The 19,011-nt window shown below is 40.5% G+C and overlaps 1 protein-coding gene across 1 annotated transcript in view; it reads right to left on the bottom strand.

Annotated features, from left to right (window-relative positions):
- The window catches only part of ARHGAP24 (Rho GTPase activating protein 24), a 568,165-nt gene that overhangs the window by 288,858 nt on the left and 260,296 nt on the right, over nucleotides 1–19,011 (bottom strand). The window contains exon 3 of the mRNA XM_005681855.3: nucleotides 15,929–16,016. Within this exon, the coding sequence (XP_005681912.1) occupies nucleotides 15,929–16,016 (88 nt within the window). The remainder of the gene's footprint in view (nucleotides 1–15,928; nucleotides 16,017–19,011) is intronic.

The following is a 19,011-nucleotide window of genomic DNA, read 5'->3' as shown; positions in this document are numbered from 1 at the left end:
GGAGTGTGGCCAAGAGGTTTTTTTTGTTTGTTTAATCAGAGGACTAATAACATGATTGCATGCTCATATTTTTAAAACTTTAGTATGCATATGATTAACTGGCTTTTTAAAATAAAAATGCCAGTTCCCAGGCTACCCCTGTGAGCCCATGGGACTAATTCAGTTGAGAAGACAAAGTCACATAACAAGATGCAAACAGTACAATCAGTAGATTAAGAGAGGCTCCTGGAAAGGTGAGAGTGGGTGGAATTCAACGGCAGATGCTAGATTGGATTTAGGGAGGGAAAGCGACCAGTGCTCTGTTGTAACAGAGGGGAAGAAGATCAAATGGCAGATGTAAGCAGTTTTGTATATTTGGTATCAGGAAATTGAGGTAATTTCCATAAAATTAAGTTGGCAATAAGGTTCTCTGCGGGAGGGAGAGGCTATACAAAGAAACATATAAAATAAATCATCTCTTCAAATGAGATTTGATTTGCACCAGTTACAGCCGTATGGGAATGAGCTGTCTTTCAATCAAAGAACCCATTATGACAGATCAGAGCCCCTGCATTCGAGCCAAAGAGCCCTGAAGCACAGATCTGGCATCATCTCCCCTGTGATTCCTGTAAGCCAGTGACACATCAGAAGTAGTGAGTCATGAGAAAGACAGTGCGATTGGTGCTGGAGAAGTGAACCCTACCTCGTGGCATGCCCCTGCACTAATCATTTTCCAGAAGCCTTAATTGCCTGCCTTGATACTCTTTGCTGCTCTACACCCTGAGTGACAAGTTAGTAACTCACTGCGGAAGGCTTGAGCAACCAGATGAGATTGATCAAGGGTTTCTTTGGCTTTCTCCCCTGACTAGACACATCACAGTAGTACGTAATGCATTCATGTACCACTTTTGGAAAGGAGTTTGCTCCCAAATAAAATTGAGCCTGGACTTAAAAAACAAAGCCCAAAGACACTGACTACTAACAATGACACAGGGCTACATGCCTGGTCAATTTCCTTTAGGCAAAGTGATAAAAGCAAAGGACAACAACAAAAACAAGCCATGGAACAAAATTAAGAAGTTTAAATCCAAGGACAATTTGCAGGAAAGACTAGCTAGATATAAAATATCAGCTCTTTCTCTGGGCAGCCTCCATTTCTATTTCACACGTAGTTTTGTTAATACTTTGGCTGGTAAATCACTCAGGTTTTCCAACCTTTATGAAAGAGATGAATGGAATTCTGAATTGTGACCTGGTGTACAAACAGCAAGGTTTGAATTTGTGCTTATTTCCTTGAAGAATATGGCTCAAACAGTAAATGTGAGAAAGAGTTTGCCCCATAAAAAGAGAGGCCTCTGGAAGAACAGTAATATCTCACCTTTTTTACTCTGTCATGATGTGAGTTGTGCTCTTCCAAACTACAGACGTTGGAGATCTAACCTCTAGCACCTCAGAATCTGACTCTATTTGGAAAGAGGGTTTTAAAGAGGTGTTTAAGTTAAAATTAGATCATTAGGGGAGGCTCTAATCCAGTATTTTGCTGTGCTTAGTTGCTTAGTCCTGTTATACTCTTTGCGACCTCATGGGCTATAGCCCACGAGGCTCCTCTGTCCATGGAATTCTCCAAGCAGAGTGCTGGAGTGGACTGCCATGTACTCCAGGGGATCTTCCCAACCCAGGGATCGAACCTCAGTCTCCTGAATTGCAGGCAGATTCCTTACCATCTGAGCCACCAGGGAATCCCAATCCAATATTACTGGTGTCCTCACAGAAAGAAAAATTAGGACACAGACATACACGGAGGGAAGTGTGTGAAGACAGGGAAAAGGCAGCCATCTACAAGGCAAACAGAGAGGTCTCAGAAGAAATCAGTCTTACTGACACCTTGATCTTGGACTTTTAGCCTCCAGACTGTGAGAAAATAAATTTCTGCTGTTTAAGCCTCCCAGTCTGTGGTCCTTTGTAATGGCAGCCCTAAGCAGAATAATAAGCACTCTCTACTCCTCCGTATTTCTTGTCACAGATACACAAACATGTAGTTTAAAACTGCTGCTGGGCTTCCCAGGTGGATCAGTGGTCAAGAATCTGCCTGCAATGCAGGAGACACAGGAGATGCAGGTCTGATCCCTGGGTCAGGAAGATCCCCTGGTGGAGGATATGGCACCCCACTCCAGTATCCTTGCCTGGAGAATCCCATGGACAGAGGAGCCTGGTGGGCGACAGTCCATGGAGTCGCAAAGAGTCAGGCACGACTGAGCGACTTAGCAGCCATAAGCATGCGTGCACGGCTGTTTGACAGGGAGGTCCGATACCTTCTCTTCCTACCCTGGCCTCCAGGGAGGCCTTCACAGCTTTCTTTGCTCACCTTGTCTTCTCCCCCTACGCATCTCTTCTCCTAGGTCCTAGGTTTATTCTACTCTCATATATCTAAAGCAAAGAGCTTTGTAGTTACCAAAGTATTTAGCAAATCCCCTGGAATAAATAGCTGTTTTATAACTCCTAGTTGGCTTGTACTTCAAGATACTAGTTTTCTTATTTAGGGTGGAGGGATTTTAGCAGGTAGGACGACACATTTCTGCTGAATCAGGATCTCTCCAGACTTCCACCTGGGCCTTTCTAGGCCTCAGGTCATGGGGCTGTGAAGACGGACAGTTCTCAAGAAAGGAGGCATTTGAAAAACAGACAGGGCCAAGGGACCCACCAATCAATAGACAAAGATAACAATCTTTTTAAAGTCAGGATGCCGCCCGGGCCCCAGGATGCAGATGGTCCTTGAGGTTTAACTTCTGGAAACATTCAAGACCAGTTCAGCTCAGTTTTATACTGAAAATCAGAATGAAAAAAAGAAGAAAAATGAAAAAGGCTACCATGGTTCCGTGAGAGTTGGCACAGGACGTGGAGACATGCCGGCTCCATCCTTGCGGCCAGCATATTTCCCACCCTAATTATCAGCAGCCGCTGTGCAGCACGCTCGTCCTGATATGCTGCATTTTCTGTGAGAGATCTCTTTCTGAGTCCCACATCACTTCCAACCTACAGCTGTTCTCCTCACTGACAATTGCATCATTCAGACACGCTCCTCTATGACACAGCTCAAGGAAGCCCTACCGCAGACAAAGAGGACAAATCCTCTTTTCCTAGTAACAGCCACTGATGTTCCTTTAGCCCTGAACTGTCTGTTTTCTGAGCTTGATTAGATTGCAAAGGCCTTTATGATTATTGGATAAAAAACGACAGGTGAACACAAACAGCCTGCAAGGACATAATCAAAAATAGGTCACAGAGAACAACGGAGGGGAAGGGATCACATTTATCCCAGCAGATAACTTGTTCATCAACAGCTTCTATCATTGAAGTCCTAAATGACACAATTGGTGTTGAGTAGTTATGAAGGACTGAAGGGAGAGGCAAGGCAGATTGCTTTTAAAGAGCAGAGAGTCAGTGAAGTTAATGAACTTCTTCAATCTCCAGTCTCCTAAGGCATAGAGACAAATAAAGGTGATGAAATTAAATACCTCAGAGCTGCAAGGCTCTTTTCATTTTGGCTAACCCAATGAAATCCAATGAAATCATTCTCTGAACGATAAAACTGAGGTCTAGTCTATTCAATAATTCAGCGAACATACATTGAGCATGTACTACAAGTGAAGGAAGTCCTAAAGAAGAAAACAAATATTGTTTGTTTTTTTAATGCATATTTATGAAATCTAGAAAAATGGTACAGATGAACCTATGTCTCAGGGCTGAAATAGAGACTCAGACATAGAGACTGGACATATGGAGGAGAAGGGGAGGGTGGGGCAAATTGGGACAGTAGCATTGACATATATACACCACTATGTGTAAAATAGATAGCAAGTGGGAAGCTGCCGCATAATCCAGGGAGCTCAGCTCAGTGCTCTGTGATGGCCTAGAGCGGTGGGATGGGGCTGGGGAGGTCCAAGAAGGGGCGGGTATATGTTTACATACAGGTCATTCACTTTGTTATAAGGCAGAAACTAAAGCAACATTGAAAAGCAATTATACTCCACTTAAAAAAATTAACAATAGTTATCTATTTTTTTAAGTATCACATCTGATGGAGAAGGAAGAGACTACAGATAACACAAGAAACATGAGTCACATGGAGAGAAGGAAATGCGATTATACTAACTCTGAAATCCCTAACCTCATTTCTTCATTTGTTGTCCTTATTTTTCCTAATTCTGGGATATCTGGCTCTGTGGGAGCTAGTATGTGTGTGTGTTCAGTTGCTCGGTCATGTCCAACTTTTTGTGACCTGATGGACTGCAGCCTGCCAGGCTCCTTGGCATTTCCCAGGCAAGGAGAGTGGAAGGGGTTGCCATTTTCTTCTCCAGGGGATTTTCCTGATCCAGGGATCAAATCCGTGTATTTTTGTAGCTCCTGCATTGGCAGACAGGTTCTTTACCACTGAACCACCTGGGAGGCCCTAAAATAAATCTATTCATATTCTCATTAGTACAAGAAAGCTGCAGCATGTGGTGGTTTTGTGGGCTCAGATGAGTATGAAGCCCAGTTCTAGCATTTATTAGGAATGTGAATTTGTACCACTGTCGACCAATGGAGGGGATGACAATCTATCACAATTGTATTTATATTAAATTAACTGTTGTATTTAAAACCTGACATACATGAATACAGGGACTGATTCATAATTCAGTAAACATGAGCTCTAAAAATTATGGAAGTGTTTCTCACACTGACGTTAAAGGGAAACTGGTGGGATAGTAGTAGAGATATGCGCATAAATGAGAGGTAGGGATAATGGCAACCCACTCCAGTACTCTTGCCTGGAAAATCCCATGGATGGAGGAGCCCGGTGGGCTGCAGTCCATGGGGTCGCTAAGAGTCAGACATGACTGAACGACTTCACGTTCACTTTTCACTTTCACGCCTTGGAGAAGGAAATGGCAACCCACTCTAGTGTTCTTGCCTGGAGAATCCCAGGGATGGGGGAGCCTGGTGGGCTGCCGTCTATGGGGTCACACAGAGTCAGACATGATTGAAGTAATTTAGCAGCAGCAGGGATGAGAACAAACAGGGCCCTGTGGGGCTTCTAGGCACAGAGGTCTTTTTTGTCCTTCATTTCTTATAGGCAAGATTCTAGCCTCCACAGCCTTCCTTGAATTCCAAAAGGGTAAATTAAAACAATCAACCAAACCCTGGCTAATCAAGGGAGGAACGGCCAAGAAACCACCTAAGGCAAGATTAAACAAACCAGAGAGGCTCATCAAGATTAGGAGACCCGTGTTCAGAGGCCTAAAATATGACCAAACCCTTTGCAGCCCTATGGACTGCAGTATGCCAGGCTTCCCTGTCCTTTACCATCCCCTGGAGCTTGTTCAAATCCATGTCTGTTGAGTCAATGATGCCATCCAACCATTTCATCCTCTGCTGTCCTCCTGCCTTCAATCTTTCCCAGCATCAGGGTCCTTGACAATGAGTTGTCTCTTCACATCAGGTAACAAAAGTATTGGAGCTTCTGTTTCAGCATCAGTCATTCTAACAATTATGAAGGATTGATTTCTTCCAGGATTGACAAGGGCTTCCCTGATAACTCAGTTGGTAAAGAATCTGTGTGCAGTTCAGGAAACATTGGTTCAATTCCTGGGTCGGGAAGACCCTCTGGAGAAGGGATAGGCTACCCATTCCAGTATTCTTGCCTAGAGAATCCCCAAGGACAAAGGAGCCTGGTGGGCTACAGGCCATCGGTCTCAGAGTTGGACACAACTGAGCGACTAAGCACATCACACACACTGAGAGCTTTAATATGCTAATGTACATTGGGAAGAGGAGAGTTTAGGAAAAACATCAAGTTTATTTCATCTTTCAAGGGATGCTTCCATCTCAGAATACTAATGAATATCATCCCAAACATGTGTGGACTGAACAAAGTATGGGGAATGTTTTTCATGCTGCCGCTGCTAAGTTATTTCCGCCCTGTCCGACTCTGTGTGACCCCATAGACGGCAGCCCATCAGGCTCCCCCATCCCTGGGACTCTCCAGGCAAGAACACTGGAGTGGGTTGCCATTTCCTTCTCCAATGCATGAAAGTGAAAAGTGAAAGGGAAGTCACTCAGTCGTGTCCGACTCTTAGCAACCCCATGGACTGCAGCCTACCAGGTTCCTCCATCCATGGGATTTTCCAGGCAAGAGTACTGGAGTGGGGTGCCATTGCCTTCTCCCCAATCTCCTATTAATGGTATTCATTGCTTCAAAAGCACATCACAGATTTCAGCTCTGATCAGATCGTAGAGTTCTGAAGGACCTAAGACAGAATTTAAAGTGAGAATGTCAGTTTGGTCACTAAAACGTTTTAGATTCATCATGATTGGTGGGAGGAGAAAAAAGACATTATTCCAAGATGGAGCTTCTAAATACACATATTGGCAAAAAGCTCCCGGTTCATAATGTCGAAGCAGTGGCTAATGCCATGGCCTGGGGAGGCAGGCTGTCTCAGAGTTCTAATTTTGGCTCTGGTGGCACCAGTGGGGATTAGTGATTTATAACAGTATCTTCCTGCTCCTTTTCATAGGTTTGCTGTTTTTAATCTAGCACAAGAGTTGGCTAGTTATGGCCCATGGGCCAAATCTGGCTCACTGTCTACATTTTTAACCGATTAGAGAACAAAAATCCAAAGAAGATAACATTTGATATTTGAAAATTATATAAAATCCAAATTTTGGTATTCATTACTAAAGTGTTTTTTTTTTTTTTTTTACTGCATTAGATCTTCATTGCTGTGCAAAGACTTTCTCTAGTTTTGGTGAGCAGGGGGCTACTCTCTAGTTGCCTGGCCAGGCCTCCTCATCAAGGGGTTTGTGGAGCACATGCTTTAGGTAAGTGGGCTCAGTTGCCTCACAGCATGGGGGAATCTTCCTGGACCAGGGACTGAACAGGTGTCCTTTGCATTGCAAGGCAAATGCTTAACCACTGGACCACCAGGGAAACCCAATAAAGTTTTGTTGGAACACAGCCATACCATTTGTTTATGCTACAGTGGCAGAGTTGAATGGCTGTAACAGAAACTTTATGGCCAGCAAAGTCTAAAATACTTGTTTTCTTGTTCTTTCTGGAAACGTTTTTTGACCCTTGAAGTAGGATATAAAATGAATGATAGAATTAAATGTGAGTAGGTCAACACGTCTACAAACACCGTCAGACAATCTTCCTCATATGGACACTTCTCATAAGTGGATCTTAAGATCGGTTTATAAAGTGCTCCAAATGTCTTTTGGTTGACAGGGGAGTAGCTGGAATTTCAAGGAATTACAAACATTTAAAAATGCCCCTTGTGTTATTTTAATGACCTCTTTTAAATGTATATTTTAAAGCATTCTAAGTAGGAAGGGAATTTTAGAAGCAACCATCTCAAATACATTTTTTTAATAGAAGAATAGACAGTAGTTAAAGCATGCTGATTTTCAATGCATTTATTTAAGTCATGTTCAGAACTACTTGTGTATATAGAAATATGTTTTCATACCATAAACAGTTCCTACTCACATTCTTAAAATGATTTGCACACATTAACCAAGCAAAGGGAAAAAAAAATACAAGCTTCAGGGCTGCCTACAGACTTAGGCAGACAAAAAAAGAGATTGTCATATTTGCCTTTGGGTAACAAATTTAATTACATGGATTTCAACTTACAGTACTAACACAAAAGGGAAAAAATAAAGGGAGTATTGTAAATTAAATGCCTTAGCAGCATATTTAACCAGTAATCAAGAAAATAACCAATTTCTATACTAAAATACTATTAAAATATCTCCACATTTTCATATAAAGCAGATGCAAAATACTGGTTTACATTTAGAATGATGGCCAATTAATTTATCCAATAGCATTATTTGATCACCTTTAGAAGGAGCTGCAAAACAGATATGGATGAAAACCTTTCCTCACTGATGTCACATAATTATCTCAAAAACTCAAAAAAACGGCTACACTTTTTTCTTTCTCAGAGACACCCATGGATATCTCTCAGAATTATCTATTTCTCAGATGACCATAGCACAGCTATACAGCAGAGCTGCACTGACGACCTAAATAGTTCAAGTTTTGGTGAATTAAAAATTTTATAGCCTCCAGAGCCATGATATTTCTAGAAAGTTTTTTTTTTTTTGGTAAATATATAAAATAGGTCTGTTAGAGCTATACAAACACAGAACCAGGGCGGGAAAAACTCACAAGTGAATCAGGGTGGTAAAAGTGAAAAACTGATACTACCACACATTTGTACTCTACATAGTTACAAATAATAGGAAAATAAACGTCATGTTTATGGAATACGTGTCTAGATGAAATAGATGATGAATAGGAACATAGAGACAAATACCTAAATATAGAGACAGAGATAAAGATCAATAACATCTCAGGTCCCTAAATTCAAGGTACAGCTCTAAAGCTGGAATCCACATTGGGTTTCAGGGACTCTCTGAAGCCCCCTAAAGTGTTTGCAACTGTGGTAGGTAAACACGTTTTTGTTTTTTTTTTTGTTTTGTTTTGTTTTTAGCAAGAATGAATGAATTTCATAATTCATTTATTGGACTCTCTAGGCATCTATATTTTCTAACTTTTCAGTTAACCCCTGAAAATCCTTCTGGAAAAGAGTTAAAATGGAAATATTTTTCCTTAAAATTTACATAAGTAGTATGTAATTATCTAAGGACATTTAATAATTAATATATTCCTGGCTAAAGGTGAGATTAAATGACACCTTCTCCTTTGTTGAAGGATTAATTTCATTCCCAGGCAGATAAAAGTCACTTCAAATTACCCTTCCAATTTTCTCTTTTTTTCTTTGTTCCCATAGTTGCCTCTTCACCTTTCACCCCCACTTTCTCCTGTGTTCACCTCTTCTTTTTTTCTTTCTGTGGGAAGGACGAAGAGATGAAACCTCCAAGTTTTAGTCATTATTGATTTGGAGCACTGGGCTGAGATTGGCTTTGGAAATCTGCAATATTGGTAATTGCCCTTAAAACCTGTAATGAGTTTCTGCTTGGACAGCACTGAGCAGGTCACTGGGCTGACTCCCAATAAAGGAACAGTATTAGGGTCTGCTTATCAGCAGCTAGACCGTGAATGATACGTTGGCCAGGGTGTGGGGGGGTCTAGTGAAGAAGTGAGAACAATTTCAGCAGTCTGAGTTCTGTCAGGAATGGTATTGAATCCCAGTGCACAACAATTTTCTGAAGGAAAAAAATTACAGGTTCAGATTTTTCCTTTGATACAGTTATTCATATATATGAAAGGGCACTGCAGACGAGTGGTTTCCTTCCCTCTTTTTCATGAGAGTAGAATTGTGGCCTTCTAACTTTAAGTCAACATCTTTACCCAAGATGCTCCTTGGAAGAAAAGCTATGACCAACCTAGACAGTGTATTAAAAAGCAGAGACATCACTTTCCCAACAAAGGTCTGTATAGCTAAAGCTATGGTCTTTCTAGTATCATGTATGGCTATGAGAGCTGGATCATAACGAAGGCTGAGCAACGAAGAATGGATGCTTTCGAACTGTGGTGCTGGAGAAGGCTCTTGAGAGTCACTTGGACAGCAAGAAGATCAAGCCAGTCAATCATAAAGGACATCAACCCTGAATATTCACTGGAATGTTTGATGCTGAAGCTGAAGCTCCAAAACTTTGGCTACCTGATGCAAAGAGTCAACTCATTGGAAAAGACGTTGATGCTGGGAAAGACTGAGGGCAAGAGGAAAAGGGGGCGATAGAGGATGAGATGGTTGGATAGCATCACTGACTCAATGGACTTAAGTTTGAGCAAACTCATGGAGATAGTGAAGGACAGGGAAGCCTGGTGTGCTGCAGTTCATAGGGTCACAAAGAGTCGGATATGACTTAGTGACTGAAAAACCACAACAAAAACACTTTTCTGATAGGCTTACACATATAAATAGTTGCCTGTAAATGAAAAAACCTATTCTTACTTCAAGTGCCCAAATTAAGCTAAGAGATACAAGTCTATCCACTTCACTGACTACTAATAAAAAGAGTTCACAAGTTCATTATTTCAAAAACTAGGCTCCAGCCTCTAAATACTCTATCTCATATGTTAAGCCAGAATATATATGTATATACATAAAGTCAGTAATAAATTATATATATATACACACACACACACACACACACACACACACACACACAAGCACACACACACATACATTTACTAGCTAGTGTTAGTTATTTGACCTTGATCAAACTACTTCTCTGTTCCTGTTTCTTGATCTGGAAATGGATATAATAATAGAGTTGAGGATTAAACAATAATGTAGTGAGGGTTAACTGATACATTTAAAAAGTGTGCAATAAAAAAAGAAGGACAAAACAAACCAAAATTAAAAAGCCTGTAACATCGTCTGGGATACAGAAAGCTGGATACAAGTAAAGCTATATAGATACTGTAACGGATTGTGTGATGCTTTGTCTAGATTCTAGAGGTTGTTATATTGGCTGTTGTGGCTCACAGAGACCCTCATAGAAACTTTTCTCCATTGTAATGCAGAACTGCTTCACCTGGGTTTATTTGTCTCATCTCCTTGCAGTGATTGACTTTATTAGCTGATGCCAGGAAACAAAGGCTTGGAAACTCAGGTTAAGGTTAGAGCAACTCTAAGAAGTGTCCAAGCTCCAGAGCTCCCCACAGCATCAGCTGAGACTTCAGTGTCATGGTGCAGCAGGCCAGCTGCTTCTTCTGCCTGACCCTGCCTTCCTTACTTCCTTGGAGATGGAGTATCTCCAGAGAGAACCCTCAGTAAATGTCCCAACATAACTCTTCATCTGTGCATTTGGAATTCAATGTAAGATTATAGACAGACAAAAAGTTATCTTTCCATTATCCTGAAATTGCTAAAATCTAAATCTGAAAAGTGCTAAAATCTTACTTAAAACAAAAATCAGTGGAAGTTATGGCTGGCCACTTCCCTGTAGGAGAAAATGCATTTCAGAGAAGGAACCCAAATGCCATCTCCCTGCCCCTGACTGTTACCAGAGAAAGACTAGAAAAGAGGACGTGCCACTTGGATATAACAGTGTTCAAGACAAACACGATTTTTTTTTTTTTTTTTGAGGAGAAAGGAAAGAATTTCTCTCAACCATCAGAACAGGTCAGAGAAGCACAAGTGAGCAGGTCATTAGTTTTGAAGCTAGAACTGTCACCCAGCCCTTCCCCAAGTTGAAGACTCTCATGAGGCATGAAACCGCTGAACTGCTGGGCATGAAGCTCATGCTTCATGAGGAATGGGATAAGATGGCAGTACTGAGGGAAACAGTTTTCATTACCCTTTCTTAGCAGATCAGGATACATGAGTTTCCGGGTCACTGAATAAACTCAAAGAAAGCAGCTGGCCTTTAAGCCATTTTGTTGCTATGCCACCAGGACCATGCTCAAGGCAGAGGCTCCTACCACATGACGTGCCTTTCCAGTTCTGGGGACATTACATAATCTACAAATGCATCAGACGAGAGAGGCAGCTTTTGAAGCGGGATGCAACGGCCTTTAGGGTTTCCCAGGTGACGCTAGTGGTAAAGAACCCGCCTGCCAATGCAGGAGACCTAAGGGAAGCAGTTTCCATCCCCGAGTCAGGAAGATCCCCAGGAGAAGGAAATGGCAACCCACTCCAGTATTCTTGCCTGGAGAATCTCATGGACAGAGGAGCCTGGTGGGCTACAGCGCATAGGGTTGCAGAGTCAGAAATGACTGGAGCAACTTGGCATGCAAGTAATAGGCAGTCAGTGTTAAGAGGCGATACCACCGGGGTAGCTTCTCTGGAGGAAGATCTCGATCGTCTTCCATCTTTCTCTTGGTATCATTACCAGAGAGGAAGGCAGAGGACTAAGAAACAGGATCTGAGGAGCTTCCCTCCACTTCAGGCACTAGAGCCCCAAAGAGGTCTTTGCTGCATCAGGAGGCGCAAGGATCCCACACAGCAGGAAGTAAGCCTTCCACGCAGCCAAGGCAAGTAGTTACTGCCAACGATAAACCTATTTCATATGCTTGAGTTTCCTCTGTAAATCTGGTAAATACATACACTTCGTTTTCCCCATAAACCTGGTAAATATATACACTTCAGTAAGTACTTGGCACCTTGTGTTACACTTCCAGGTGTTAGGGATACAGTAATGAGAAGAAAGCCGTGGTTCTTTAACTAGATAAAGCACCTACTTCCTTGTCTCTTTTTACCTGGCTCTGAGTTACTACTCCTTTTTCTCCCTCTGGCAGAATATTCTTCTAAGCAAAGACATCATCATTCCATCAGTTACTCTGTTTATTTTGTTTGAACATCACAGGGGAAACATGCACAGAACACATTTGGAGAAGCAACGAAACCAACTGCGTTTTCTTTCTTCAAGTACTATACACGACGGTCTGCCAGCATTCCTTGCTCAACCACATTTCCCCAAAGCTTAGCACTTGGCTACAAAAGTTCTCTCCAGCCTACAATTTGGCACGTCTGACAGCAAAGTCTTCAAATTTGCCAATTTGGCTAACGTCTCCTTTTTGAGTAGCAAGCAGATAAATAGGAAGCAATTGGAGCAAAATGCTATAAATCATGACATAATTCAGAGAGACAATTCATTTCATGGGATAGTAGTCTATAAGAAATTAATCCTAAATTATGGTAGTTTCTTTTTTCACATAGATTTTTTTTTTCTGCTTTTCTTTTTTTTGTTTTTTTTTTTTAACTTTATAATATTGTATTGGTTTTGCCGTACACCTGACATGAATCCACCACGGGTGTACATGAGTTCCCAATTCTGAACCTCCCTCCCACTTCCCTCCCCATATCATCTCTCTGGGTCATTCCAGTGCACCAGCCCCAAGCATCCTGTATCCTGTATCGAACCTAGACTGGCAATTCATTTCTTACATGATAGTATACATGTTTCAATGCCATTCTCCCAAATCATCCCACCCTCTCCCTCTCCCACAGAGTCCAAAAGTCTGTTCTATAAATCTGTGTCTCTTTTGCTGTCTCGCATATAGGGTTATCATTACCATCTTTCTAAATTCCATATATATGTGTTAGTATACTGTATCGGTGTTTTTCTTTCTGGCTTACTTCACTCTGTATAATTGTCTCGGCCTTTTGGCTAAGATCAAGTGTAGTATCTGTTCACATAGTTTTTTATCGAAGTCTAAAATCTGCATAGTAATGCAATACCAAACAAATGTAATTAAATACTATACAAAGACCGGAAACTCTTAATTCTCTTGAAAAATCTTGTTTTTTCTCTCAAGGTTGCACATGATTATTATTTAATTCCACAGGACACTTCAGACTAATGCAAAAACAAAAATGAAACAAAGCAAAACTCTGACCTACATATTATATATCGATAAATTATAAAGGTATAACTTTATAGGTGCTAATGATATATAAATAATATAAATATGCATGTTTTATTTTATATGTATAGATATATATGTGTATATATGTGTGTGTGTGTGTACTCACCATTTTACACACACATTCATACACAAATGTGTGTGTATGTATATAGTGCTAGAATATTTGGCAGAGCCTTCTGGAGATATTTGCCATTTTTACTGAAAATCATTACAAGCAGGTATGATTAAAGAATTTAATCCTATTCATTGACTGTAACTTGGGTAGTTGGGCTTAAGACATTTGTCTATAAAGACAGAATTGTGCTGGATATGTAAACATCATTTGCAGGATGAATTTTCAGAAGTGGTGATCGAGAGAATTCCACAGAGAAAGCCAGTGTAGAATAAATATGTGTTAAGAGGATCTGCAGACAGGCAGTCCTGCAGAAGATTCTATATAAGACATTGATCACATTTCTCCACTCCTTCCTGTCTCCTGCATTTTCTGACAAATGAAAACACTCTTGCAGCTTTCCAGATTCCCAACATCAAACTGTCCCACAATTGAAATAATTAGAAAATAGTGTCTTGTCATTCTAACTTACAAAGATAAACCAAATGCCCTGCTATTTTTAAGCAATCTGGATTTTTGCAAAAACTGGTTAAAATCATGTGATACTGATCCCTCCATTTCAATACATGTACAGAAGCATTTGCCTGGAAATTCCATCCTAATGTAGCGACATACCCAAAAGTTCTGATGACCAGGACTAAGACACAAACACTGGATTCCCAATGCAGCCATAGTATTTTTTCAACTCTTTCTTTAAAGAAGCATTTGGCACAAGTCTCTTGTTACTGCCAAAGATGGTTCAGAATTATTAAACCTAATTTAGAAGCTACTACATATTGCATTAATTATTCAGGAAGCATCTTTTCAAATGAGCTATGGGCATAGTATGTTTATTTCCATAACTACTGCAGCCACCCTGAACTTCCCTGAAAAAGCATTTTTTTTTTGAAACTACAGCTTTCAGATTCCACACCACACAGTCTTAGACTCCTTAAGCTTTGCTCATCAAAAGCCATTCTGTCTTACGTGTTGCGCGTGAAACACATACCCTAGAACTGCAACCTTGGAAAGGAGTTTTGTGACTTTCTGGGTTTGAAGACACAGCTCTTTCTAGAACAGTGTATATGAGAACATCTTCACCAGAAAGTGTAATCTCTACACAAATGGGAGACTGCATGAGAAAGTAGACCTTTAGTATTATTGGAGATGAAGAATCAAAGCTGCCAGTTTAATACCATGCTCATTTCAATGCTAACAGGCCTAATGTTTGAGAATAAATAGTGAAATTTCCTCTACTGATACTTCAAAGACTTTGCAACATCTGGAATTTGGTTCCATATAGGGTATTCCACTAAGAAGTAAGTATAACAAGATTTTAATAGAGCAAACAAGATTCAGGTTTCTTACAATATGTTTTCCCTGGGGGGAAACAAATAACACAATGCATCTGACTAACCTTTCTGCACTTGAGCTGCATTAATTAACATTTAGTCATGGATTCCACTGTGAGCCAGATGAACTCAGAGCTACAGCTGTTTTCACTGAGGGAGGAAAATATGCTTTTGTATTTTAGATTCCCAGCATTTATAAATCTGGGGAAAATGTTTTACTGACTGCCTCTGCACCAGCATTATTGATATGCATTACATATTAGTCACACAAATAAATTCACACTCACCCTAAACTGTGATGAAATCCATGTTAATATCACATCAGCTGGGTCAGTCAGAACCAAAGATATAAAAACACATTCCTAACTCCCTTTTTCTTACAGCAAGAGTTAAAGAAGTGGTAAGGAACCGACCAAGGAAGTAGGTCATGACCTTGAAGAAAGTGTTGCTGGGTGACTCAAAGACTTAAGTGCAGATGAGGTATTCTGAGAGGGGTGGATGCAAATGACTAAAAGAAAAAAAAAAAGTGAACAGATGTTGAAGACTGAAGACATGGAACTCCAGGATCTGACCACTTGGCAGAGATGTCCTCAAATGCTCTAAGCCAAACATGTGGAAGTGGTTGGTTGTGAGCAAAACTGATGTTACTGATCCTTTGTTAGTCATTGAAGGATGGCTTTTGTTCTGTGTTGATTTTATAGCCGAGGCTCCTTAAAGATGAAATTTTGTGAGGGAACCTGACGGTGAATCAGCTGGGCAAGGCATTCTGCCTGGAGCACCTGGTCAAATCTTATACTGCAAGAGGACTGCCGAATCACCTTTGTCCCCAGTAGTCCCCATACGAAGGCTGTGTCATGACTTCTGGTCCACTCTGGAGTCTCATGGACAAATGGGAATCCAGTAGTCATGTGGGTAAATGCATGTGTGTAGGTGTGTTCATTCGCATCAGTGTACAAACCTGGACTCATTAGTCTCTGTGTGAATACCAACCAAATTTGACACTTGCCTCTTCAAGTGAATGTTCATAGCCATGACTTGAGAAGAATAAAGTCTGTCTGACCTGTCTTTACCAACATGGAACAGCAATTCTTGAATCAAAGCAGAAAAATATCTTACCTGGAACTACTTCAAAAAGAAACTTCCCTGGGCTCTCTTCATTGCAGGGATGTTCAAGCACTTTATTTCCAGGCAGGAAAATTGTACCCTGTGAACACAAATGTCCTAAATATCAACATCATCAGATGGCAAATATCATCATCAGTGAACATCCAAGGTGTGTCTGTAACCCAGTATTCAGTGATATGCATCTGGCTCATTTATATTCCCAGCTAATCAAAAATCACATAACAGTATCATATACATTCAACATTTAACAAATATTTGTTGAGCACCTCATAGATATAAAACACTGTGTGAGGTGCTGAGTACTATTTTTGTGTGTGTAAATTAATTTTTCTATTTTAATAGGAGGCTAATTACAATACCGTAGTGGTTTTTGCCATACATTCACATGAATCAGCCATGGATGTACATGTGTCCCCCATCCTGAATCCCCCGCCCCCCCATCCCATCCCTCAGGGTCGTCCCAATGCACCGGCCCTGAGTGCCCTGTCTCATGCATTGAACCTGGACTGGTGATCTGTTTCACATATGATAATACATATGTTTCAGTGCTATTCTCTCAAATGATCCCACCCTTGCCTTCTCCCACAGAGTCCCAAAGTCTGTTCTTTACATCTGTGTCTCTTTTGCTGTCTCGCATATAGGGTTATTGTTATCATCTTTCTAAATTCCATATACATGTATTATACTATATTAGTGTTTTTCTTCCTGACTTACTTCACTCTATATAATATGCTCCAGTTTCATCCACCTCATTAGGACTGATTCAAATGCATTCTTTTTAATAGCTAAGTAATATTCCATTGTGTGTATGTACCACAGTGGAGATTCCTTAAAAAACTGGAAATAGAACTGCCATATGACCCAGCAATCCCACTTCTGGGCATACACACTGAGGAAACCAGAATTGAAAGAGACACATGTACCCCAATGTTCATTTCAGCACTGTTTATGAATAGCTAGGACATGGAAGCAACCTAGATGTCCATTGGAAGATGAATGGATAAGAAAGCTGTGGTGCTCTTTTAAGCATCAATTTAGTAAATGTATTCTGTGTGCCAAAACCTTTTACTGAGCTTTCAACCAGCATAATATTATTTGTTAGAAAAATATTATAAGGTGGGTATTATATATCCCCATTTTATAGCTGCAGAAACCAAGGCAGAAACATTCAATAACATAGCCAATGCTCCCATAGACTTCTCTTCATTATCTTCTCTCTTTTCTATTAAATTTTCTTTTCTTTAGTGGTTCATTTCTGTCAGTTCTGAGAAATATTTTTAAAACTACTTTTTTGACTCCATCTTCCCCTCCAGTTCTCATTTCACTTTTTTTCCCCTTGCCTAGCAATGAACTGTCTACACTGAATCCATTTATTCATATGGATCCACTGCAGCTTGGTAAATTTTCAATCCTCCATGAACTTGACTCCTCAGGAGCATTCAGCACTATTAACTACTCTTTCCTGATGTCTTTCTTTCCTTGCTGTCTTAGTTTCTCCAGGTTTTCTTTTTATTTTTCTGTTGACTGAGTCTCTTTTGCTGGTTATAACTGGATTTTAAATGTTAGAGTTTTCCAGAGATTTACCCAGTGCTTCCTTCTCCTCTGACTTTATACACTCTTTCTCTAAGCTATCTCATCCATGCCTATGACTTAAATAACCAACTAGAATCCAAAGAATATCAAGTTACCATTTCTATCAAGGACTATCTGACCTCTAGACTTTTGTATCCAAGAGCTTATTTGACATTTCCATTTGGATATTTAAAATGCATCTCCAACTAAACTTAGCAAAATTCAAATGCAGTTAATTCAGGTCCTGTTTATATATTCCCTAAAAGGTCCATATAGACAAAGCTATGGTTTTTCCTGTAGTCATGTACGGATGTGAGAGCTGGACCATAAAGAAGGCTGAGCACTGAAGAATTGATGCTTATGAACTGTGGTGCTGGAGAAGACTCTTGACAGTCCCTTGGACTTCAAGGAGATTAAACCGGTCAATCCTAAAGGAAATCAACCCTGAATATTAATTGGAAGGACTGGGAAGGACTGAAGGCAAAAGGAGAAAGGGGCAGCAGAGGATGACACAGTTGAATGGCATCATGGACTCAATGGACATGTCTTTGAGCAAACTCTAGGAGATAGTGAAGGACAATGGAAACTGGCATGCTGCAGCCCAGGGGTTGCAAAGAATAGGGCATGACTTAGTGACTGAACAACAACTTAGCACCACCTTCCAATCAGTTGCAAAAGCCAGAAACAGAGGAGTCATTGTCTCTATGGTGTCTCTACTACCACCACGCCCTAGTCCAAGAGACTGTATCTCTTATCTGGAATGTGTCAAATACCCCTTCACTGAATTTCTCACACTACTCAAACATCTTTTAATTATTATTATTTTTTCTTAACATGGTCAGAGTGATCTTTAGAAACATAAATTTGAACTTGCAACTTTCTTGCTTAAAAGTGTCCTAAGGCTTTCCTTTGTCTTAAAATAAAGCTCTGGGTGGGCTTCCAGGCTGGTACAGTGGTAAAGAATCTGCCAGTCAATACAGAAGACACAAGAGACATGGGTTGGAAAAGCCCCTGATGCTAGAAACATTGAAGACAAAAGGAGAAGGAGGCAGCAGAGGCGAGATGGCTAGATAGCATCATTGACCCAATGGACATGAATTTGAGCAAGTCCGGGAGAGAGTGGAGGACAGAGAAGCTTGCGGTTCTATAGTCCATGAGGTCACAAAGAGCTGGACAGGACTCAGTGGCTGAATGAAAATAACAACCAAACTCTGGGTGGCCTGGCTCCATCTACCCCTCCAAACCAATTTTCCCACACTTACACTTTTAGTACTTTCTAGAATCCAGCCAACTGCCCTTCTATAAATGGCACCATGTTCTCACTTACCTTAGGACTTCATTCTCTCTTTGTTGTTTTATACCCATCTTTCAGACTGACTACATATAAACTATACTTGCATAATTTCCTGAATGTTCCTTAGACTAATTTACCACTGTATGTAATTATGTTATTTGTAAAATTATTTGATTAATGTCTATCTTCATCAATAAACTCTAAAAGA

Source organism: Capra hircus, chromosome 6, assembly GCF_001704415.2.
Source record: "Capra hircus breed San Clemente chromosome 6, ASM170441v1, whole genome shotgun sequence".
Classification (NCBI taxonomy): domain Eukaryota; kingdom Metazoa; phylum Chordata; class Mammalia; order Artiodactyla; family Bovidae; genus Capra; species Capra hircus.
The sequence above is the reverse complement of the archived record's forward strand: the minus strand, read 5'-3'. Positions and strand labels throughout refer to the sequence as shown.